The sequence below is a fragment of the Pelodiscus sinensis genome, chromosome 8, assembly GCF_052426305.1.
Source record: "Pelodiscus sinensis isolate ZL-2025 chromosome 8, ASM5242630v1, whole genome shotgun sequence".
NCBI lineage: Eukaryota > Metazoa > Chordata > Testudines > Trionychidae > Pelodiscus > Pelodiscus sinensis.
In genome coordinates, this window is record NC_143059.1 from 61,828,300 (window position 1) to 61,853,808 (window position 25,509).

The 25,509-nt window shown below is 43.2% G+C and overlaps 1 protein-coding gene across 4 annotated transcripts in view; it reads right to left on the reverse strand.

The window, feature by feature from the left end:
* The window catches only part of ATRNL1 (attractin like 1), a 999,362-nt gene that overhangs the window by 564,989 nt on the left and 408,864 nt on the right, over window positions 1-25,509 (reverse strand). For all 4 annotated transcript variants that reach the window (XR_012905692.2, XM_075935409.2, XM_075935410.2 and 1 more), the window contains exon 21: window positions 3,080-3,132. Coding sequence is in view for 3 of the 4 variants with exons in the window: in XM_075935409.2 (XP_075791524.2) it covers window positions 3,080-3,132 (53 nt within the window). In the remaining variant the exon portion in view is untranslated. The remainder of the gene's footprint in view (window positions 1-3,079; window positions 3,133-25,509) is intronic.

Sequence of the window (25,509 nt, forward strand, 5' to 3'; positions counted from 1 at the left end):
TCTTTATATCTCTAATTTAGTTTTGTGCCCTGGCCTTCTAATTTTGTCCTTATATAATTGTATTATTAGTTTAAATTTATCCTTTGTAATCTGATCTAGTTTCCACTTTTGGTTGGACTCATTTTTTAGTTCAGATCATTGAAGATTTCCTGGTTAAGACAGGGTAATCTCTTGATGGACTTCTTATCTTTCCTGTGTAATGTGCCCTTAATAATGTCTCAAAAAAACTGCCAACTCTTAAACTGTTTTTCCCCTTAAACTTGCTTCCCATGGGATCTGCCAACTCCCCGAATTTGTTAAAGTCTACCTTCTTGAAATACATTATCTTTATTGTACAGTTTCTCTTCTACAATTCCTTAGAACCGTGAACGCTACCATTTTATGATCACTTTTACCTACTCTGCCTTCCATTTTCAAATTCTTAACCAGTTCCTCCCTATTTGTCTAAATCAACTCTAGAACAGCTTCTCCCTTAGTACCTTTCTCTTCCTTCTGAAATTAAAAGTTGTCCCCAATATATTCTAAGAACTATATCTGTATAATAGTATGCCTTGTTATTTTATTTTGCACAAAGTACCATATCAAGGGCAGGCCAGCTAAATCACAACATTAAATTATTAAATAAAGAAACCACATTTATATGGTGACCTATGACTAAAATGTTCTGCAGTAAAATTTTCATGCACAGCCTCCAATTTCTTTAAAAAAAAAGTTTAAAAATAAAAGACACTTTAGAAATACAGTAACTGTTCTTAGCATCATATTCAGAGATAGAAGACTCATTTGTATGCATGGCTGGGGGGAAAATAATAAAACTTGTAAACATATTCTGTCTGATGTTATGCAGGTATGTACAGAAGTCTTGAGAGAGAAACCATGGCATCTTCCCATAGTTGCATCTCTTTATTATAATTTAATATTGATATTGTGGTAAAACCTAGAAGCTCCAACAAAGCTATTTCTGCACAGGGGAAAAGTTACAATTGAGGCAAAAAGACATCTCTTAGAAACTGGAAATCAAATCTAGTGAAGAAGATAGAAAGGAACATAAATCCTGGCAAGTCAATTGTGAAAGTATAATTATGGAGGTCAAAAATTATTTTGAAGAACGGCTAATAAAATAGCATTTTTAAGTGTATCAGAAGCAAAATATCTTCCAATCAGTGGGGCAGTAGACAATCAAGAAATATTCAAGGAAGACAAGACCATTGTAGAGAAGCTAAATATATTCTTCACAGCAGTTTTCACAGCAGAGGATGTGAGGGAAGATTCCCACACTTGAGCCATTTTTAATTACAGAGGTAGTAACTTTAATATGCAGTCCATTGCTTATTTCATCATCTATGCTAAATTATTGGCAAATAGCTACAATAATGCCAATTTTTTTTAAAAAAAAGGCCGTGGAGGCAATTCTGGCAATTAAAAGCATGTAAGCCTAACTTCAGTTCCTGGTAGATTAGTTGAAATTATAGTAAAAAACCCAATTATCAGACACATATGTGAACATAAGCTGGAGAAGAGTCAACCTGACTTTTTTAAAGAGAAATCATGTCTCACAAATCCATTCAAATATTGTGAGGGTATCAATAAGGATGCAGACAGAGTGATACAGTAGTAGTATACTTGGACTATCAAAAAGCTTTTGACAAAGTTCCACATCAAAGGCTCTTCTACAAAATAAGCAGTCAGAGGATAAGAGGGAAGGTCCTCTCATTGATCAGTAGTTGATTAAACGATAGGAAACAAAGGGTAGGAATAAATAATCCATTTTCACAATGGAAAAGTGATAAGCAGCAGGATCCCCAAAGGACCTATTTTGGGGTCTTTACAGTTAAGCAGATTCATAAATGACCTGAACAACAACAAAAAGGTGAACAGCGAGGTAGCAAAAATTCAAGAAAGTAATTCTAAAGCTGAGTGAGAAGAGTTAGAAAGAGATCTTACAACAAAACTGGGTGACTGGGCAATAAACTGGCAGACAAATTCAGCAAAATATTGTGCATCAGAAACAATCCTAATTTTACATATAAAATGAGGGGCTCTAAATTAGCTAATACTACTGATGAAAGGTCTTGGAGACATTGTGTGTAGTGCTCTAAAAACATCTGCTTAATTTGCAGTGGGAATCATGAGGAAACTGATAAATAACAACACAAAATACCATAATGTCACTATATAAATACATAATACTCAAAATTAGAAAAAGTACAGAAAAGGGCAACAAAAAATTATTCAGGGTATGAAATCACTTCCATATGGCAAGAGATTAAAAAGACTGAGGCTCTTTGAAAAGTGAATAGGCAGTGTTATTTACTCCTTTATATAATACAAGAAACAGGCATCACTAAGTGAAATTAATAGGCAACAGATTTACAACAAACACAAGAAAATACTTCTACAGGTAATACACAGTTCAGCTGTGGAACTCATTGCTTGGGTCAAAAGTAACTGAAATTAAAAAAATAGATAAATTCAGGGAGGATAGGCTTATTACTGGCTATTAGCCAGCATAGGCAGGGATGCAACCCTAAGTGGATGGATGACTTGATAATTGCCCTGTTCTGTTCTTGCCCTTTGAAGCAACAAGCACTGACCACTGTCAAAAGGTAGGGTCTTGGGCTAGATAAAACCTGTACAGCCATTACTATGTTTTTACATATTGCCTCACAAGAGATCTTGCTATAGAGTGCTGTCCCTCTCGACTTTCCTCTCACACGTTGTGGCTTCAAAGCTACAATATAGCCAAATTCCCTCTTTGCTCTGATTGAGCCTTGCAGGTTGATGTACAGAACATGATGCAAGGGCTCAGCTGAGCGTTCAGGCCTTCGCCTAAGGAAGCAGGTGTCAATCTGTTCAGTTTCAGTTGCAATTTTTAGAGAGCTTCCCTAGTTTTTGTTATTTTATAGTGATTTGTGAATCAATTGAGAGGCCTGAATGGACATTTCATTTATACATCAACAATAAATATGCACCCAGCATTCTGTCTAATTTGTTCTATGGTGGAATTAAAGTCACTATATTGTGTGTATATATTGCTCAACTTGTAAGATTTGGGAAAATGAAACACTTAAGTACTCACAGTAACATGTTCCCCTGAGTGGATTTCCGAGGTACCGATTTTCAGAGTCACAACTGCAGAAATAAAAATGAACTGAATTACTATTAAGCACACTTTATAATTTTAATACAATTTTAGAGTGAACATTTTTCCAGCAGTTTCAATGTATTAGAGTTTTAACTTATAAGTTAAATGTTAATGTAAGATAGTTACAAGGAAATACAACAGCACTGTTTTTGCTATACCTTGTTATTAAGTTCACGGGAAATTTGAGATCTGGAATGTATATAGGAAGAGGTTTAGATGAGAGTCCTAAAAGTTCAAAATTTCTCCATGGTTCATTTTGTTTTGTGTATTTCCTTAGTAAACATATTCTACAGCAGAAATACACTATACAGTTATTCCTTGTTAACATCCACAGCTTCAACCAAATAGATTAAAAAACAAAAACAATCAAATTTTAAATAAACAGCAGCAGAGGCAAAATAAAGAGTATGCTATGGTGTCTTTCAAAATTCATATCCTGTTTGTTCTATCTGCTATAAATTACAACTGTCATCACTTCCCTTTCATGTTCTCCAAAATTCACTTCTTAGCATGGCAACAATGTGGGGAGTGGCCATTTTGTGTATTGTTACATGTACTGTAGAGATGTAGGAGGCAAAAAAGGAATGAGATTGTTTAAAAAAAATTATTAGTATTCTTAGTCTTACTTTTATGTTTATTTAACTGCTAATGTACTAATTAACATTTGCTCAGATGTGTGTAAGTCATAATTCAAATAAATCTTGAGAATCAGACTTTTTAAAAAATATAGAAACTACAGTATGGTGTTAGGCTACAGCCTAGGAGCAGTGATAAACACTCCTGCCCAAGATCCTCTTATGCTGAGTAGGGTAAGAGAACAATTTTCATCCCCCTGTTTTATGAAGGTACACCATTTTGGGAGGATACAGGGAGCAGCAGCCGTGTGCTCTGGGATGCAGCTTGCTTTCCATCCCATTCCCCAGACTATCAGAAAGTGAGGCGAAAGTACTTACATTCCATGCATGCCTCTCCCACCTGGCTGGTGAAGGCACCCTTCACTTTATGGGCTGCAGCATCTCCTTTGTGTATCCAGCTAGCTTTGCTAACCAACACAGCAGCATGTAACACAGGGGAAAAAGCCACAGTTTTACCTGCTACTTGCCACTCATCAACTACTTCCCATCAAACTGAGTTTACCTTTGTGGTGAAGCCCCCTGAACTATACTGAACCCCAGGAACCAATATCCAAGAGTAATACAACCGTGAAAAACTTCCAATTCAATTCTGTTGAACGACTCTAATGCCATTTATGCTCCGCTTAGCCCTTAAGCACCTAAAAATAACAGTGCTCCTTCCACCACAGTTCCACCAGTCTCCATACCGTTTTTGTTTCCTCTCACTTGACCCACTGTACATAGAATGCCCTTCCCCAAACCTGTCCTCTAAGTTACCTTCCTTATCTCATTCAAATCCTCCCTTGAAAATCACTTCTGCCATCTTGTCTCTGAAAAGTAGCGGGACAGAGAAGAGGAACAGAGCAGTCTAGGGCTGTGTCCAGACTCAGGGGTTTTTTTCGAAAAAAGTAGCCTTTTTTCGAAAAAACTTCACCTGCGTCCAGACTCAAGCCGCGTTCTTTCGAAATTAAATCGAAAGAATGTGGCTTTTCTTTCGACGGCGGTAAACCTAATTCTACGAGGAAGAACGCCTTTTTCGACGGAGATCCATCGAAAGTAAGTGAGTGTGGACGGGGGGAGGCCTTTTTTTCGAAAATATTGGTCTCCAGGAAGAAGCCCTGGTGGACAATCTGGGGCATGGCTTGCATGTCTGTGGTTCCTGTCTGCAGCCATTTCTTAAAGGGACAGGCACCCTCACAGCCACTTGTTGCAGAGAAGGAGCCAGAGCACACGGCTACTTTGGTGCAGCATGTCCCAGCCCCAAGACCGTCCTGGCCCTTCCACAGATCCTTCTGGGGACCCAGCCAAGGGCTCCAAATGCCGGGCACCATCCTGGTCTGGCCCAGAGCTCAAGAGCCTTCTGGAGCTCTGGGGAGAGGAGGAGGCCTTACAGGCCCTCAAAAGCCGGCGGCGAAATGCCGACATTTATGGCCGCATGGCAGAAGCCCTGGCCCAGAAGGGCCACTACCCCCGCATCCAGGACCAGGTGCGCTCCAAAGTAAAAGAGCTGCGCCAGGGGTACGTCAAGGCCAGGGAGGAGAGCTCCCGTTCTGGGGCAGCCCCCTACTACTGCCCTTACTACACCGAGCTGGACCAGATCCTGGGTGGCAGTGGTGAAGCACGCACACCACGGCAGTTCGTCCAGTCAGGATTGGCAGACCCCATGGTGGACGCTCCCGAGCAGGACTCAGAGCAGTCTGGAGACGGGGACATGGTGCCAGAGGAGGAGGACAGTGAGGAGACGGCAACCCTCACCCTGGAGCCAGTCACCCAGACCCCAGAGGCCTCCCAGGTGTCATCTGGCGCAGGAGAGGAAGCAGCAGGTGAGTACAGTGAGGTTGTGTAACACCCGGGGGGGGGGAGAGGTAGGTGGGTGATGCACAAGGGAAACCTGTCATGCTCAGGCTGATGCCCAGGTCACACACAGTGTTACCTTCAGAATGTCTGATTCCCCTGTCTCAAGGAGAGGGCATGCCCTTTTGGACAGCTGTTGCACACATGACTGATTGTGATAGAAATGTAGCCGTGTTACTCTGATCTGAGGAAGTGGGTCTGGCCCACGAAAGCTCATCCCCTAATAAACCATCCTGTTAGTATTTTAAGTGCTACAGAGTCCAGTTTTTTAGGACTGATTGTGTCTTCTTCTTTTCCTCCACAGCCGGACCAGCCATGCAAGAGGGCCGCAGCACCCCAGCCCCACCTCCATCTCCATCTCCATCTCGGGGACATGGGAGCCGCAGACACAGGCGTGTCTATGCGGACATCCTCAGGCAGCACGTGGAGGCCGTGCAGGAGCTAACTCCATCCTCAGAGAGAGGGCAGAGGCAGAGGATCGCTGGCGTGGCCAGCTGATGGAGGAGCTGGTCCTGCAGCGCACGTCCCTGACTGCCACTCTCAGGGAGGTCTGCGGCTTGCCTGCTCCTGTGCCTGGTCCTGCTCCTCCAGGACCCCATGACCCCACCCCACCAAACCCCCCTTCCACAACAGCATCCCTTTCCCCCCTTGGACCTCCCTCTCCCCCAGCCCCCCCAGTTCCCCAGCTCCTCTCTCCCCCTGGCCCTCCTCTCCCCCAGGCCTCCACGTCCCAAGAGCACCCCAGCCAGCCAACTGACAGGTGCACCACCCGATCCCGTGGCCATGGAGCACCCCGAACACGAGGCCCAGGCAGGAGAGGGAAATCAGGCAAGCACCGTGCAACCTGATCCCCTTCCCCCCTCCAGCTTTCAAGTCCCCTTCCCCCCTCCAGGTTTCAAGTCCCCTTCCCCCCTCCAGGTTTCAAGTCCCCTTCCCCCCTCCAGGTTTCAAGCCCCCCATCACCCCAGTTAAAGCACAAAGAAAGGGTTCAACAAAATGTTTATTGTAAATAGTTTTGTCAACATCAAAAATGAAAAAAAAAGTTTTTTTATGTTTGCAACACGTATACTATTTTTTGAGAGATATTTAAAAAAAATTAAACAGAACATATTATTTTGCAACAAACCCTGGTGTTAATGATTTCTCCAAACAGGGTCAGGAGATGGGTTGTGGAGGGAAGCTTCTATTGGGCCAGGGCCCAGTACCCAGGCAGAAGCCCCTCAGTACAGTCAGTGGCCTCCACTTGAGAATTGCTCCTGTAGGGCCTCCCGTATGCCAACAGCAGACCGGTGAGCCTGGCGGATGGCAGCAGTCAAGGGCTGGGCAAAGTGCCTCTCCTGGCCATCAGCACCGCTACCCCACCCTGGTAGGAAGGCCTCCCCTTTCCTCTCCACCAGGTTATGGAGAACGCAACACGCGGCCACCACCTCAGGGATGTTGCTCTCCCCCATGTCTAGGCGTGTGAGCAAGCACCGGAATCTGCCTTTTAAACGTCCAAATGCACATTCCACCTGGTTGCGAGCCCGGTTAAGGTGAGCATTAAACTACTCCTTGCTCGCATCCAGGTGGCCGGTGTAGGGCTTCATCAGCCACGGCATCATGGGGTAGGCAGCATCAGCCACTATGCACACCGGCATGTGCACATCCCCAACCGCAAACTCGTGATGCGGGAAAAATGTTCCTGCCTGAAGCCTCCGGTAGAGGTACGAGTTCCTGAAGATGCGGGCATCGTGTGCCCGCCCTGACCACCCAACACAAATGTTCGAAAACTGGCCACGATGGTCGACCAGGGCCTGGAGGACCATAGAAAAGTAGCCCTTTCTGTTGATGAATTGAGCTGCTCGATGGGGCGGTGCACGGATTGGAATGTGTGTCCCATTGAGCGCTCCTCCACAATTCGGGAAGCCAAGGGCAGCAAAGCCGGCCATGACGCTGTCCAGATCTTGTAGACAGATGAGCCTGTTGAGCAGCTCCGAATTGATGGCCCTCACCACCTGCAGAACGAGACAGACAACAAAATGTTAGAAGGGGTGCCTTATCTCTTAGGAGGAGAACCCACCGCCCACCTTCCCTCTCAAACACCCTGGGAATCCCCTCCTCAGAACCCCCCCCAACAATTCAGGGTGAGTGGAGGAGCTCCCTCCCACTCCCACTCCACTTGGCCCTTCCTGACAGTCTCCCTTTCCCCCACCCCAAACTGTGACTGTCCCCAGACAATGACTTACCTCCATCAGGATGGATCCAACGGTAGACCTGCCCACTCCAAATTGGTGTCCCACGGAGCGGTAGCTGTCGGGGGTTGCCAGCTTCCAGAGGGCAATGGCGACCCTCTTTTCCAGGGGGATAGCAGGCCGCAGGTGGGTGTCTTGCCGTTGCAGAGCAGGGGCGAGCCAGGTACACAGCTCCTGGAAAGTGGTCTTTCGCATCCTGAAGTTGCGTAGCCACTCTTAGTCATCCCAGATCTCCATCACGAGCCGGTCCCACCAGTCAGAGCTGGTGTCAAACCTCCAAACACGCCTGTCCACAAAGAAGTTTGGAGGCAAGGGCAGTGCGGCTGCTTGATGGAGGAGCCCTTCGTACCTCTGGTCTGGGTCCAGCTGGGGAAGTAGCCTCATGACTGTGTCATGCAGATGCAGCAACAGTTGCAGTATGATGGTGTGGGGCCATCGCCTGCCCAGGGGCAGCTCTGGCTCCATGCCACAAAAATGGGTCTCATACAGAAAAACCTCCAGAGAAAAAAGCTGCTGAGGTGTCCCAGCAAGCTGAGCACTCCAAACCAGCACTGCAATGCCTTGCTTACCTCCTCGAGGGACAGCAAAGGCAGCTGCAGGAGCAGAGCAACGGGTGTTCAGGAGTGTCCCTTTAACCACGCCGCGTCTCTGCAAAGGGCAGGCAGGCAGCAGCACCCGGAAGGAAATGCTGCCCCCATGCCCTGGCAGAAGCAGTTCCGGGTGGCTTTGAATTTCGAAAGAGCGTCCAGCAGTCAGGACGCTCTTTTTCGAAAAAGCGGATCGATTTTCCGATCCGCGTATTGTAGTCTAGACGCGCTCTTTCGAAAGAGGCTCTTTTGAAAGATACTTTCAAAAGCGGCTTGCAGTCTAGACATAGCCTAGATGTGTTCTTGCCTTCCTAGATAACCATGATCTCTTATTACTGTCACTCTCCCTCCCCCCCCCCCCCCGTGTTTATTACTTTCACTTATGTTGCAGTTCAATTGTGAACTTTTGTGGGGCAGGAACTATATTTTTGTTTGTGTTTCGAGGCAAAACCATTTTTGGAGCACTGAGAAAATTGTTATAATAAATACAATAACAACGAAATGAGAAAAAACATGAAGCAAAACCTAGGATTCCCTAGCTGTCTCTAAAGCAGTTCCTCATAATCAAAGCTTGTTGCCACTAGGTTTTTATCGAGTAATTTCTTGAGGTAGTTACTTTTAATGCTAAATAAGATGCGGCAGTAGATATTGTGTAGATGACAAGGCATATCAATGCCAGAAAGTTGAAAAATATCCCTGTCCTATTTATAAAATAAATTGCTCCCTTCAGCTTTATAACTTATGAAATATCCTACAGAATTTCAGTGATGAAATGAACAAAGATTATAAGAAATTACTCTAAAAACCTACATAATAGAAAATTATAACCTCTCTCTTGGTTTTATGAACTATGCCACAGAATTCTTTTAGAAGAGTTATAATTTTCATACATTTTATAGGATGGTTCAGAAAACTAAGAGAAAAGTTATCATTATGTATTAATTTCTAAAGATGTTTTTCCCCTAAGGGAAGGTGTGGAATCAGTCAGTTATTGGGGGGGTTTATTATTATTTTTCATCTCTTTGTGCTCTCCAAGAAACTTCAGCTGCAATAGAATGTTGCATTACATTTATTTTATTTATGCGAAATATTGAAAAACTGCTTAACTTAGATGTCATATCATCTAGCAATTTGCTGAATCCAGAGTATACTCTAATTACACCAGCTTACCTCCTAAGAGAAAAACAATTTAAGTTTTAATTTACTCATATCTGTTTTGCTGTTGATCTCCTTTAATGGTTCTCCAATGTAATATTTGATAGTTATTGTTCTCATTTTTATTCAAAAATGGGGGAAAGTACCAGCAAGTCTTTGTTACAATATGATAGAAGAAAATAAGCATCAATGACATTTACGACATAACTTGATTTTCCCATGGTATTAATGCTGCTTTTCATAGTTTTGTTTGTTTGTCTATTATACTTTTCAAACAGCTTATCTGTGTACTAAAGAAGAAGAAAATAGCACCCATCACCCTGAAAGAACTGTTGCAAATTACAGTATAATGGCAAATGTCTCATTCTATATAGCTAAAAGAGTCCTAAAATTAGCACTCCAGTGAAAGTATTATGCAAGACACAGCACTCCAAAGTTATTATGAGTGCTAGTTTTCTGTTCATTGTCTCAGTAACCTCATCACTTATTAAGTGCATGCATATTGTATTACACACAAAAACAATGGTAAAAATATTTAAATGTGGCAAAATCTAGCACTCACAAATAGGAAATACCAGAATTAAGCTTTATTGTACAACCCTGATTCAGCCCCTTGTTTGTCTATAGAGACGCTGCCCCATTTGTTGCAAAAGTTTCATCACACTGACATCCAAACAGTCCATCAGACCTTTGCCACTGCATAGACCTCTGCCACTTGAACTAACATAGCAACTGACAGCAACAGTAAAGCATCATTCCTTCTACGTGAGTCTCATCACACAAAAAGGAGATGAGACACACAGTTTGCCAATTGATTTCACTTTTAATTGCTGAGAGCAGGGAAATGATGAGATTTAGGATTCTAGATTCCAGACTCCAGAGGAAAGTATGTTCTAGTGGGCACTGATTCTTCTGTCTCTGTCCCCTAGATTAATCCCTTCTGTACCATCTCCTCCAACCTGTCCCTGGCCCTTTTCTTTCTTACTCTGGCACCTTGTCCACACAGTCCTGATCTCTGCAACTCAAGTTTCTCTTCCTAGTGCCAATCTCTCTTTGCCCAACCAGGCCTACTCTCCCTTTTGGGCTCACTATCTGAATCCCATACTCCCCTCCCCTCAAGTCTCAGTCTCTCTGCCCGCCTACATCCAGTGACAGTCTCCTTGTGTGGAACCTTCTAATCTCACAGCTATTCACCCAATGTCTCTTCCCAGCTCCTTATCCCAGATGGCTATCTATTGCAGTCTATGCCTAGCTATTCCCTGGTGTTCCCTCACATCCCTCCTTCTTGTCAAATGTTTATCCTTCCCTCCAACCCATTCTCCACCACACTAGTTGTTAGTCCCAGTCTCCTTGTCCAGACAATCTGCTCACTTCTCCACATCTTCTAATCTCAGAGCTAGCCAACTGATTCTTACTACTCTCCTCCATTTCCCTCACTAACTCCTAACCCCGTATTTTTGCCTATCCAGTTTTGGCCTCCTCTGTCCCAGCTCACAGTTCTAGTCTCTTTCCTCAACCAGTAGCAGACTACCCCCCCGCCCCCACCCCAATATCCAGTCACAGTTTCTCGGCTCAGCACACCAAGCTCCTTATCCATATCTATTCTTTTTCCCTCCCCTGGCTCTGACTTTAGTCCATTCTGCACTGAAATCAAACAGCTTCCTTCTCTATACTGCTTCTGTGCCAGCAGGAGAGTCACAGAGAATGTGACAATGACAGACTCCCTCTGTTCCAAGTGAAACCAGCTTAACTGTTAGAGCTCTGTGTTGGTGCATGCTCACTTAAGTCAGATGTGCAAGAGAATGGGGCAAACAAATGCCACTCAAGTGCAGTCTGGTCAGAACTAGAGCTGTGAGAGGCTCAAATATGCTCATTTTGGATGGAATCTTCAAGATTTCAGCTGCTAAATATCAAAGGAGTTTCCACTGTGCATGAGAAATATTTTTCTAAAACTTATATTATTCCCAAATCTGTGAAGATTTTTGTGGGGATGGCATAAAGCAAATCCCTGACACAAAGGCCACTGTCTGTCAAATGGCAAGTTTTTAGAGCTATTCAAAGAAAAAAGTCTCAATTTTTTACTATGATCAATTCAATGTATTTTCCCTGGCCCCATTTTTGTAAATGGCTGAACCATTTAGACACAAATTTTCCCCCAAAAAATTAGCCTGAAGCAGATATCTGGCAGAGAAAATGTATCTAAGTCTGACAACATAATAAGCAACTGAAAACCAGGTCTTTCCCAGGGGAAGTGTTGGGTAACCTTAACAGTAGAATCATAATGCATGGCAGGACTATTATCTAGACCAATCCTAACAGGATTTTGTCCAATTTGTTCTTTAAAAACTCCATTAATGGAGATTCCACAGCCTCCCTAGGCAATTTACTGGAGTTTAACCATCTTCGCAATTAGGAAGTTTTTCCTGGGGTCCAACCTAAACCACCCTTGCGGCAGCTTAAGGCCATTGTTTCTTGCCTTATCCTTAAGAGGTTAATGAAAACAAACTCTCTCCCTCCTCTTTTTTATGTGCTTCAAAACTGTTATGTTCCTTCTTAGTCTTCCTCTTTCCAAACTAAACAAATACGTTTTCCCCCAATTTTCCTACACAGGTCATATTTTCTAGATCTTTAATAATTTTTGTTACTCTTCTCTGAACTTTCTCCCGTTTGTCCACATCTTTCCTGAGATGTATAACCCAGAAATTAACAAAATATTTCAATTGAGACCTACTCAGCATAGAGTAGAACAGAAAAATTACTTCCTGTGTGTTGTTTACAACACTCCTGCTAATACATCCCAGAATTTTGTTTGTTTGGGGGGCAAAAATCTTACTTGTTTTACTCATATTTAGCTTGTGATCCACCATGATGCCCCAGATCCCTTTTTGCGGTACTGCTCATTAGACACTCATTTTGCAACTGTGCCACTGACTGTTAACCCTGTCAAAGAGAGCTACTATACTTGTCTTGAAATGATTTGTTCTTGTTAAATCCATGCTCTTACCTATGACCTTATTTCAGGGGCGGATATAGGGCAGGGCGAATGGGGCGGACGCCCCCGGCCCCGCGCTTAAAAAAGCCCCGCGCATACGCTGTGGCGCCACCGCGCATGCACACGGCGTCGTGGCGCATGCGCCGTGGCAAAGGGGGGGCCCCGCAGAGTTATGCTGCTCGGGGCCCCGCAAAACAGTCATCTGCCCGTCTTATTTCTTCTAGGTATTTGCAAATTGATTGCAGATAGCGTTCCAAACATTCTTATGAAAATTCTCCACTCTCGTGGGAACTCTTGTGGGTGGGTGTCAATCACTGAAATCTCCACAATGGTACCTCCACTAAATTCCACCGTAGCCATTTCAGCAAAAGAAATGTTTGTCCACCCACCTCAGCCCCCCAAGAAAACATCTTGCCATCCAATCTGCAATCCTCTGGCTCTGTTATGAGCTTCCCGCTGGCTCCATGGTAGTGTGAGATCTGCAGAGAGGAAAGCTCTACAGCAAATCCACCCACAGTGTGTGTTAACTTTTCTGCATCAACTCAGTGGGACCAGACAAGGATGATGGTCGTGTCCTGCTCCAGTCCAAACTATAGTCTATAGCAGTGATTCCCAACCTGTGGTCCAGGGACTCCTGTTGGTCTGCAATGGTACTGTAGGGGTCAGCAGAAAATAGAAATTCAAATAAATGCACAGAGCCTCTCTCAGCCAGCACGTCCTTCAACCATGGCTGGGAGCTCAGAGCCAATGTGTTTGTGCCAGCAGTTAGCAAGTCCCTCAGCCCATGCAGCTTCCCAAGCAGGCTGAGGGACTTGGCTTGGGAAACTGCATGGGCTGAGGGATGTGCAGGCTGCAGGCACAGCTATATTGTTTGGGAGGGGGTGTAAAATGTTAATAGATTGAAAAGGGGTCCATATGCTTGAAAAAGGTTGGGAGCCACTGGTCTATAGTCTCTTCTAGTTTCCTAATACAGATATTGGAACTATGAAGGTCTCTCCTCCATACATTGATCTGGGGAAGATGATCACAGGAATAAATAGCACTTTGTTCTACTATAATTTGCTTTCATCCAAAGATCGCAAAGCACTTTGAGTAACTTGATTTTTCACACAAGTCTCATAGCTTAAACATAAGCATATAAAATTACATCAAGTTTTTTTGAAAAAGTCTTTAAGTTTGAAACTTTTAAAAGAAGGGCTTAGGCACGATGCACTATTGATTTCTTTTTGAAATGGAGCATTTTAATAAATCTGCTTCTCTTTCCCTGTCATTAATATGGTTTAATTGTGTCTATTACAATAACAAGATTATATTTTCTATAACCGATGTAATTATGTGATGCAAGTTATTGTGAGATATCAGGACATATTTAATTGCTCTATCCATTACATGTTTCACAGATAGAATTTGAATATTACAAGTTAGGCAGTATTCAGAAAATACCATCTTTCATATTGGAACACAAATATTCTTAGTTTTATACAATACAAAAGGTTAAACATTCCAGTCTATTCAGCTTGTAGATGATAAATACCTTGATCTCAATCTATGAGACTTAATGTTTTATAGAGAAAATATAACTTAATCAAAACATTCTTACATTTGAACAGACTTGAAACTTTCAGGATTCATGTGTCAGGTTATCATTTCAGAATTAAAATGTTCACAACTATGAAGTACTGTGACTACAATGGCTGTCCGCAAGCATGTTGTGTTGCACGTTTTTTGTTATTCGCTAGTTTTAATCTGTGAATCTAAAAGCAAGCATTTTATATCTAGGAAACTGTAATTTGTTTTGTGAGGCTCTACACTGAACAGTTCTGTGTTTACTTTAAAAAACTTCTTAGAGAATTTCTTCTATTGTGTAATGAAGAGGCATTTAATTGTACAAGATTCTATCAAAAGTTTAATTCTGAAAAAATAATTACATTAAAAGCAAAAATATTATTTCTAATTCTAGTGTATTCCACATCAATAAAGCATAACCTATGGGGCGCTGATCACCACCAAAATATTTTTTTTATTCTTCTTTTTCTTAAGACAAGTTCACTTTCTAATGAACTGATAACGATCATTTTACTAATCAATGCTGTCTACCTTTTATATTATATTATATATAGTACTACTTCTACTTGTCAAACTATCCTGCCTTGATTATGAATTCCTTTCCTTGGGAGCATGCAAGTCTTTTATTACAATTATTATTTGTGTTACAATAACACCTATCATGCTGACTGTGCTAACCAATCCTCGCAATGGGGGGGAGGGCATTAATCACACTAAATAATGTATAATCTAAATACACAAGGCAGACAAGTGGTGAGAGAAGAAATACATTAAGTGAAGTGGCTTCCCCAGTGTCACAGAGCAAGGCAGTCACAGAAGCAGGTACAGAACCCATGTCTCATCATTTTATGGCATGTCTATCAGACCAAATTGCCTCCCATAGGCATGTACAGTAAAACTCCAGTGGTCCGGCATCCAATGGTCCAGCACTCCTGGAACATGGAAGTGCTCTGGGCAGCTGGACAATTGGAGCTGCTCTGTCCCCAGCTTCCCCATTCAGCCACTGCTGAAACTGACCAGTGGCTGACTCAGGGAAGCCGGGGCAAAGCAGCTGGGGTGCTGCCGGGTTGGTCCCCTAGCACCACCCCTCGGCGCTGTGGGACCAGCCTGGCAGCACCCCAGCTGCTCTGCCCCAGACTTCCCCAAGTCAGCCGCCGGTCAGTTTCAGCAGCGGCTGACTTGGGAAAGTCTAGGGCAGAGCAGCTAGGGTGCTGCCAGGCTGGTCCCACAGCGCCGAGGGGCGCATCCCCCCCACTCCACCCCAGACCCTTTATAGTCCCCCCTTCTGATAGTCTGGCATATGTGATAACCCGGCACCCCCTGGGTCCTAAAGGTGCCGGATTATCGGAAGTTTACTGTAGTTGACTGGATCTTCCTAGATTCCCATCTCAAGAATGTCATACTACACAGCTTTTATATAAATAATAATCATATAAACCAAAAAAGTGAGTGTACACATCTTGAAGATACTCCTACAGCCTGTCTAAAGCAATATAAATATCAGTGATGTTGAAAAAAAAGTCTATTGTAAGAAAAAATTGACGGCATTTTAATATTTTATCCTTTGCAATTTAATCTCACATACATATCAGTTCTTATCTCTAAGAACCATTAACTCCTTCAAACAGCTACAGAATTGACCTTCAGCACTCCTGAAAGAATTATGGCAATGAAATTTTAAAGTTAGCCATTTTACCTGTTCCAGCACAATGCATGAACAACAGATGTAATGCCTGTAATATAAAACCAAGCTAAGCAATGCATTAAACAGCAACAAAATATTCTGATATATGTCCATGTTTTATTGCCTATTTTCAGCTGAAAGATACCACTTAAATGTATAGTTTTTCAGCACAGTAAAAAATGAATCAAATATTTTTTTTTGAACAAGTGTTCTGGGTTCTCTCTCCCCCCCCCCCCCCCAAAAAATATGTACTTTAGCTTCCAGTTCAGTTCTGCCTAGTAAGTTGATATTCTTCTATTAAGCACGTACACTGCTTTTTATAAGTTAAAAAATATGGTTTCAATTACCAAAGCTCTAGTCACTGAATTAATTATATCATCATAGTACTTTAGTTATTACAGTAATTGTTTTGTACTTTTTCAAAAAATCCAATATATTTTTTCAAATGGTATCTACATTCAAATGTACATACCTGAATTAGTTATACCTGAAACATACTGTATATTTCAAATCTCTGAAGCAGGAATTACATTAGATCCTTTATATGTGCTATAGGACTACAATCATTTGCCTTAAGTGGTACAAATGAATTATCAGTACTACTCTGGCATATTTCCAAAAATACATCTCCTATTTCCAAGGACAAAGGGAAGAATGGTTTTACCAGGTTACTTACAAATTCTATGATTTGTTCATTGACCTTTTGATGGCCTGCTATTTCCAGTTATTCTCTAACCCGTTCCTCATTTATCCCTTAAAAATTAAAGGTTTAATTTTATTTTTCACTATTTACTTAAAGGTCAAATTACAGAACATGGACAAATGGATAATTAATATGCCTGACTTAATATATTCATGAACTGGCTAACAATATCTTGTTTATTTATCTACACCCTATGACCCTTTCCAAGAATACCTGTTTCCATTAACATCCAAGGGTTGTTTTAATTTATGGAAAAACCTATCATATTGTCTCAAGGCACTTAATGATTCAAATACAGTCTTTTATGAAGCTGCACAAAGCATTGTATATAATGTGTCCTACCACAAGCACTCTTCTATGAATAGTCTACAAAGGTTGCATGACTATTGAAGACATTCAAGTATTGTAACCTTTTAAGAACTGTAGTAGTCTGATGCGAAACATATAAGTAAACAGTCAGTATTGATGATCAATGTTTCCCAGCAACTAAAGGTGTGCTCTCGTGTCACTCCTACCCTTCATATAATATAAGCTATTGTTAAGTTTACTTTAACAGCTTCCAAGATATTATGAATCAATACTAATGGTTGAAATGATTTCTATGTGCAGAGAACCAGCACAAGTTCTATGCACCAAGGAAGTCTCAGTTAAGAAGTATATGTGGATTGTGCTGTCCTGGACGTCTGTGCATGTCACCCAATCTGAACTAATACAGGATGTCTTGGGGGCTTTTGTATATTCCCATAAACTGATAGGAAAGAGTGAAATAGCAGTTTTGATGTCAGCTTATGAAGCAGTAGGAGGATGCAGATACATTGAAATAACCTTATGCTAGACAGTGCATGGGTGCATTGCCATATACAGGTCCATTCTACACATTTTGTGAACTTTACACACAAGTGGCACATATCTCAAATGCCCATCCATGGTCAGTTCTATGCACCAATTTGATACTAAAACCTTACAAGTTAAGTTCCCTCTGAGTCTTTCAACTATATTCAGACAGCTGAAGAGAACAGACAAGTAGTTTTTGTGGGGCACATATAACGAGATTCATTTAAGCCTGATATCCCCTCAACTGACTGTCAGACAATGGATATCTTCAGCCTTGGAGATCTATAAACATCACCTCTGAAGGCAACAATGCTAAAGATCATATTCACCATATCTGACAGAACCTAAAACCAGGCTAGATTTACTCTCTCATAGACTAGCTTTTTAAAGTCCTAGCGTTTTCTTGGAGAAGAATCTTGAGCAGGGTAGAAGTCTTGTTTCATAGTTCCACCAAACCGATGATTAATGAGGGGCTGGTGAGCTTTGTAATGGCTGCAAATGTAGAGTGGTAAACCCTTTAGTCAAGCGAATCCCACTGCCACATAATTCTGGGGCACAATATCACAAGTATCAGACGGGTAGCCGTGTTAGTCTGAATCTGCAAGAACAACGAGAAGTCCTATGGCATTTCATAGATTAACAGATTTAATGGAGCATAAGATTTCATGGGCAAAGACCCACTTCATCAGATGCATGATTAAGGTCTTTGCCCACGAAAGCTTATGCTCCAATATCACAAGTGTGCCTCGTTTCTCCTGTAGCCTGGTAGTGTTTAATCCAAAGCTTTCATAGGAAAGAAGGGAGATGTAGCTTTCACCCTGCTTGGAGAGAATACTTTTTACTCAGCTGCCTTTCAGACTGAAGCAGTTTCTCTGACTCTATCAAACTATTTTTAAATGTTCAAAACACCTGGAAAAGATCTTGTCAGCTGTATTAGTGGAGAGTCCTCATTCCAGTATCTCATAATTGTGATCCTCTAATTCCTATGCCACTTAACTCTAATTTAACTTTCTTAGACTGCTTCTATGGAATCCAGTAAAACTAGGATCCTCCTAGTGCAATGAAAGCCAAGGTATTTCTCAGTAGGAGATGGGAATATGGCATCATGTGTTTCAGACAGATAAGATTTCTGGTTCCTCTAAGTCCAAACAACCGCCTTCAAAAGTCTGATCTCTGCTTCCCCACCAATACAGCTTAAACTGATGTATGATTAGTGTTCCAGGAAGCACTGATAGTGCCTGCCCAAGAGCCCTGATTTTAAAAGATAACGGAAAAGCTGGCATCACAACCACAATTTATCACAAAGAGTATTGTCTCTCTGGGTATAAGCATTGGCTTCAACAGAAAAAGCCCTCTGAGTGCACTGAGAAATTGTGCATTTGCCAATTCACAGTGACTGGGTCATATCAGTGAACACAAACTGATACCTGAACTCACTGACCAAACTTCTGCTTTAACTACATGAATGCAAGTGGAGAAAATCCAGATATTTTGATCTAGAACTTCCTAGACTTTTGACTTTAAGCAGAAATGCAGTGAGGCTTTACTTATCTCTAAACATCTTCTTCATCAGCCTATTCTATAGCTTCTAATAAGCAGGTACTCATTACCACTCAAACTCTCATGCCCTCACAGTATGAAGTAATCAATGGGTTGGGGAAGCCCTTAGCTTCACATGTGACAGTGCAGGATGGGGAACTGCTCTCCTGGGTTGACCAGAGGTGAAGTAGGGTCTGCACCAACACTTATTGTCATCAAGTCCTGGCACTCAGGAGTGTCCTCATTTGACAGCTCTTCAGACCAGCCGCATTACTGAAGTCTCCCTAATGAGCTCAATACTGGCTTGGAGATGACTCCCCTTTTATCATACGCAGGAGAACATGTGAAGAAATACTGGGCGTTTAATGAAGAGCCTGTGTTTTGGCTGTGGTGCTACGATAAACTGCAGAGATTTCTTCATCAATTGCTGAAAACAAAGAACTGGCTGAGTCATTGAGAAGAAAGTATTTACACTCACCTGGAGGTTGAAGCCCTGTAGCCAGTAAGAGGCCTGGCTCACATTCCACTTTGGTTTCATGCCCCTCAAAGCTTAAGTTTACAAGCTTGAGTTCCACTAGCCCCATACTAAGAAGCTAAGACTCAACAGTGAAAGTCCTGCTCAGATAGTATATTCAGTGAACAGTTTTTGTACACCTACTTCACAGATGTATATTATAAGTCTTAACCAATTAATGTTTGTGAAGAGCTTTGACAGCTGAGACAGAAGGTGTCACATAATAGCTAAATATTACGGTGTTTTTTCCTAATTCATTAATCTATATTTCTCTACACTGAAACAATCTAATAACCTACTCATGTCCTCGTTACTACTGTATCTAAAAGTCTTGTAAAAGCATGGATCTCTATCTTTTGCATCAAAATGTAATGTTGTCACCTCTCCTTTTTATTTTTGGCTCCACAAACTAGCAAATTGGTCCTAATTCAAAATCTGGAGACACCTACCTATTCACCTCTTTATATTCCAACCTGCTTCCATTTACCAGCAACCTCTGCTTTAGAAATTCAAGACAATTCTTTATATATCTCAAGCTAATGGTAACATAAAAGTACAAGGATTTATGGTTTAATCTGGGACTTTTTAATAAATAGGAGGAGGGAAAGATATATTCTTCTCATACGTGCATATAAATGTCCCACAGACTGCGGTATTTTTCAGTAGATGAACTGGTTTCCTACCACTTAATTAACTAAAAAGGCCTAGACCAGCAAGACTTTCTTATATAGGCCAATCTCACTTTCCAAAAATAAAATAAAAGAGTCTACCTATCCATATAGAATATACATTTTCAGTTTATGCCAATCAAATGCAATTCCTGAGGAAAGCATAGGTTAAACAACATTACAAGGCTTTTAAATATTCTTTGAAGTTGCAATATTTCAAGCACAAAGTAACTATTTTGCTTTGTGCAACAAAAAAATAACTAAAACTGGTGATAAAAGGGCTCTGTATTAAATACATATTTAATTTAGTTAAAGAATACTGGATAGGTGATAAAGACTGCAAGTGCTTATTAATTCGTTTGGCATTCCATGGCTTCATCTTTATGGAAGGAATAAAACTAACTGTATCCATCACTGGGAACCATCTGAGTGAAAAATAGTTTAAGTGAGACTTTATGAAATAGAGAACAAATTGACTTTGCATGTCAGTGGTTTGTTGCCATTCATTTCAAATCCAGAAAATCTGATCTCCCATGCCCCACTGCATTTCTTTTAAAAAGGAACTGCCTTGTTAGTTCCTTTCTTCATGAATGAAATGTCAGCTATCAGAAAGTGCTAGACTGGTCAAGGTAACAGCACAAGCCTTGGAAAAGGGGACATGCTCATCAACTTCTTATCACTGAGTTTATTCTTTTCAAATAACAAATATAAGAAAATACTCATGTTTCACATTTTTTATGCCAGCAGTGGCACTCAGTCTGCAGATACTATTTAGCAATTACAAGCTAATAGACAGATGTTTTAAATGACCTCCAAAGTATTACTAAATTCAGATATCTACACCAAAAAGTGGACCAGACTAGGGGACATCCAATAGTTGGAGAGCACACACACAGACAAGTCAGCAATTTTTCCTTCTTCAAGTGAGCCATCACTTATTTGTAATAAGCTTCCAGCATAGAAAAAGTCAGAGACTAAAGCAGATCAGAATAAAAACAAGAGAAACAGGTAACTAGGAAACCACTGCATGAAATAGTCTTCTGTCAAACAGTGAATCTGCAGGTGTCCAGATACCAAGTTTGTAATTTTGTGTGTAATTATGCAATAAGCTACTACCTTACAAATGGCTTCTACTTAAACCTTTTCTGCCCTGTCACTGAGACTAATCCACTGGAATGTGCTTATAATTGCTCTGGAGTCGAATGTTCTTTACCTTTTATGGCTCTTTGATGCCATTTTAGAGCTCAATGAATATGGTGTCTTTTCAAGTCTCTCTCCATTGCATTTAGGGTAGTATGAGCCAGTACTTATACCCTATGCACGACTAACAATCTTTGTACAAAATATGCCTTGTGGGGTATCATTTTAAAATGAATAACTAGCTTGATTAATATAATCATGGTGAAATGTATATAGCAATATTATATGTGAAGTTATGAATTCTCCATGTGAAGCATCAATCTCACACAGTCCTGACTAGGCAAAAGTTGATGAAACTGGTTTATCCTAAACAAAGGAATGTGTGTTTACCTCAATTTACATATAACTAGTAAACAGGGTCCCTGACATAGCAAAAGAGAAGGAAATGGCAGTATGCAAGGCAAATCTACCTTGCAGCACGCATATAGGAAAAGAGAGAGCATGGAGACACCTTTACTAATCTATGTTGCCACTTTCACTGTTTGAATAAACTTTGCTTTGAGGCAATTATGGGAAGAAACCACTTTAAAGGGCGACAACTATAAAAGTGAGGGGCAAACACACCCAAGGTCTCTCCCCCCCTCTCACTTAAGAGAACAGAGGAACCAACCCTTTTCATTTGAGAACAGATACTGAATTGAGAATTTGATAGCAATGCTACTGGGAATCTGCAGTAAGAATTTTACCTTGAATCAAGTCTAGCTTGTCAAATTTTAGCTATTACAAAGAATTGTTATTTCTCTTGTAACCATTTCTGACTTCAGTGCCTTATAACATATATATATATACTCATTTAATTTTTCTTTGCTGGTAAATAAACTTGTTTTATTTGTATTCAGAAGCAATCCAGTACTGTGTTAAAAAACGAACTGTTCGATAACTCCACTAAAAGTAGCAAACTGCTGAATACTGACCCTTAAAAGAGACAATAGACCACTTAATATCTGAACCGTCTAGGAGAGGGCTGGACAGTGCAGAATATATATTTTGGGGAAAATTTGAGACAAGGACTGTATTGGAGTCTCCTCGCAAGGAGTAACACACGCTGCTAAAAGCCTAAGTGTGGCTGGTGGACTGCTGACAGGCTGCTGGGATCAGAGGGTATGTCTACACTACAGCGTTATTTAGAAATAGCTTATTTCAAAATAACACGTCTAGACACAAAATGCATTTCGAAATAGCATTTTTCTATTCCGAAATAGTACATTGTACCAAAGGGGGACCCGAGCTCGTCGGGTCGCCGGGCCTCCTGCCCCCTCCCCGCAAGTGCGCGTCCCCCGCAAGTCTAATCTTCCCAGTTTCAAGGCGGGAGATTCGAACCGTCGTTTGATACAGCTGCTCGGGTGGTCCTCTGACCATATGCTTCTCCTCCCCTTTACGGAGGGGGAGGGAAAGGGGGGCCCGGCCCCGCCCTCACTCACGGGCCCCAGCCCAGGGCCCTAAGGACACGGAAGTAGCTAACTCCGGTCCGGCTGACGGGGCTCCTTGCCGCACCTCGTCAGCCCGCGAGCATAAGTGAGCTCTGCCCTGGGCTGCTTCCTCTCCCTCTTCAGGTGTCCCTACTTCCCCCCTCCTCGGGGTGGTCACCTTTGATTCGTCCGTCAGCCTTGCAGTCAGGCGTCCGTACGCCCGCAACCTGCGCCGGGCTGGCTCTACAGTCGGGGTGGCTACCGGCACTGGGCTCCGAGAGGGGAGTTACTCTTCCTGACCTCCGCCTCCCTTTCAGTAACCCTCCCCTCCTGCTCGCTGCCGCGCGTTTCTTCCCCCTCCCCCCGAGCGGAAGGGGTTAACCCTTTTTAAACTCCCCGCCGGGCTATGGCCCCCGCCCACGGCACCGGGCAGGCGTTGCCACGGCCGTCCGCCCAGTCCCCTGATTGGCCAGCTCTCCTGCCCATCAGGGCGGGGAAACGCCGCCCACGCTGCCCCTGCGCCATCTGCCGCTTCGCCGCCGCTTGTGGGGGCGGTCCGCTTTCCCTGCCCCGGCGCGGCTCGCGTGCACGCCGCACACCGCCGGCAAGCCCTCCCCCTTGCTGCTAGAAGGGCCTGCTCGGCGGCGCCCCAGGGACGGGCGGGGGTCGCCCCGTCACACACATCCACACTGATAGGATGCTGAATCACATTTAAGGCTGGCAGGAACCAGTTCTGGCAGGGCATCAGGTCAGGAGTTACCTTGTGTGGCTGCTGCCTGAGGCTGAGACCTGTGCTTAAAGGGCCTCCCCCCCTCCCCGGACAGCCGGTTCTAAAGTTTCCCTGATTGCTTGCCTACATCGCTGAGGGACAGCAAAGCATTTTTTCTCTACGTGTCTGGTTGCCCTCACTGAGGACAACACAGCACTCTACAGCATGGAGCCAGAGCCGCCCCCGGGCGCTCTGGTGCTTCTCCTGGACTTGTTGCTGCGAGACTGGCAGCACATTCTGCAGGCAGTAACTGTCTCCCTGGTGTGCCCCACTGGGGGCTTGTGCCGCATTCCTCCCTTATGTCCTTCCACTTACCCCTCCCTAACCCCCCTTCCTGCTGTACAATAAAAGACACGTGTTCATTACAACAAAGCCTCTTTATTGAACAAAACTGGGGGGGGGGGGAATGAAACTGAGGTGAGACTGGGGAAAGAAGGTGGGAAAGGGGAGAAGGGAGGGTGGGAGAGGGGAGTAAGAAACCTGAGAGGAGGGAGCTGGCAGGGGGAGGCAAGGGGAGGAAGGGGGAGGACAAGTTCAGGGCTCAGGGTCTCGTCAGCCCAACTGTCCCCCAGCACCACGGGTGGAGGGACCTTGGTGTCCCTGGAGGCATGGGAAGAAAGAAGCAGGAGGGGGAGAAGGAGTGGGAGGAGGAGCAGTCACTTGGGAGGCAGTAGGGGCTGGAGCAGCAGGAGGCAGCAAGCTCTGCCCCAGGGTCGATGACCACCTGGGGGGCATGGACTGTCCTGCCCCCAGGATGCAGTCCACAGCATCAAAATAGGCCCCCTGTGACCCTGGTATAAACCTGCCGCAGCTCCTTGATTTTCATGTGAACTTGCTCCTGGGTTCGCATGTGGCCTTTGGTGGCCAGGCTGGCAGTCATCCGCCTGTAGATGGTTGCCTTTCTCGGTTTAGTTGGAGGTATCCCCCCAAACCTGAATTAGATCCCTGATCTCCGCACTGGACCAGGAAGGCGCCCACCTTTTCCGGCCCCTGACAGGCTCCTGGGAGCTGGCAGACTGGTCCTGGGGAGTGGTGGAGGTCTGGCTGGCACTGGCTGCCTGGCTCATGCTGGGGCCACTGGGTCAGGTGCAGCAACCGCTGGCTCCGGGCTGGCAGGTTTGGAGCTGACACAGGCACTGTGGCCAGAGTCTACCCCTTTAAGGGCTCTAGGGAGGCGGGAAGGGAGAAGAGTTTTCTTGGTTGTGCCCAGAGTGGCCACCAGGGAATCCAGGGAAGGGCTTGAGGCACCCTATTTTGAAATAAGCGTCTACACAGAGCTTATTTTGAAATAGCAATTTCGAAATTGGTGTTATTCCTCATGGAATGAGGTTTACCAATTTTGAAATAAGTCCTCCGCTATTTTGATTTAATTTCAAAATAGCAGTTTGGCTGTGTAGATGCTGGTAAAGTTATTTTGAAATAACGGCTGTTATTTCGAAATAACTTTGCTGTGTAGACATATCCAGAGGTGCTAGAATAGGGCTATCGCTACATACATTCAGGGTGTGACCTGCATGCTGGTAGGCAGAGAGTGGCCCAAGTTGTGACCTAAAACACCAAAGTACTGTCAGGTGCCCAAGGTTGCAAGGCAAGTGATGACACAACCCCTCACTGATCTGTATTGAACCCCAGATTGTGCCAAAGGGGAAGCATGGAGCTAGGGTGACTGATTATGCAAAAAGCTTATGTCCACCTCCACGAGGAATGTCTTGATTGACCACCAACATTCATATTGTAACACAGTCTCTCTCTCTCTCTGCTATTGGGAACTTGAACTGAAGAAGAAATGGATTATATGTGAATTGAAGAACAGCTAACGCTTTCCATGCATATATTCTCTTAATAAATGTTTGGTATTATGTGTCAGCTTCTAACTGGGTCTCAGAATGTATTATGTCATTTAAAAGCAATATATTTATTTAGGTTCCTCTCTTTTTCCACAGAGTAGTAGAATTCATGATTTGTGAATAAATAGAAAAGACAGGTAGGGGGGAACAAAGAGGAGAATGGTGCCCTTTTCCCCTAAAAATCAAGTCTTTTCTGTT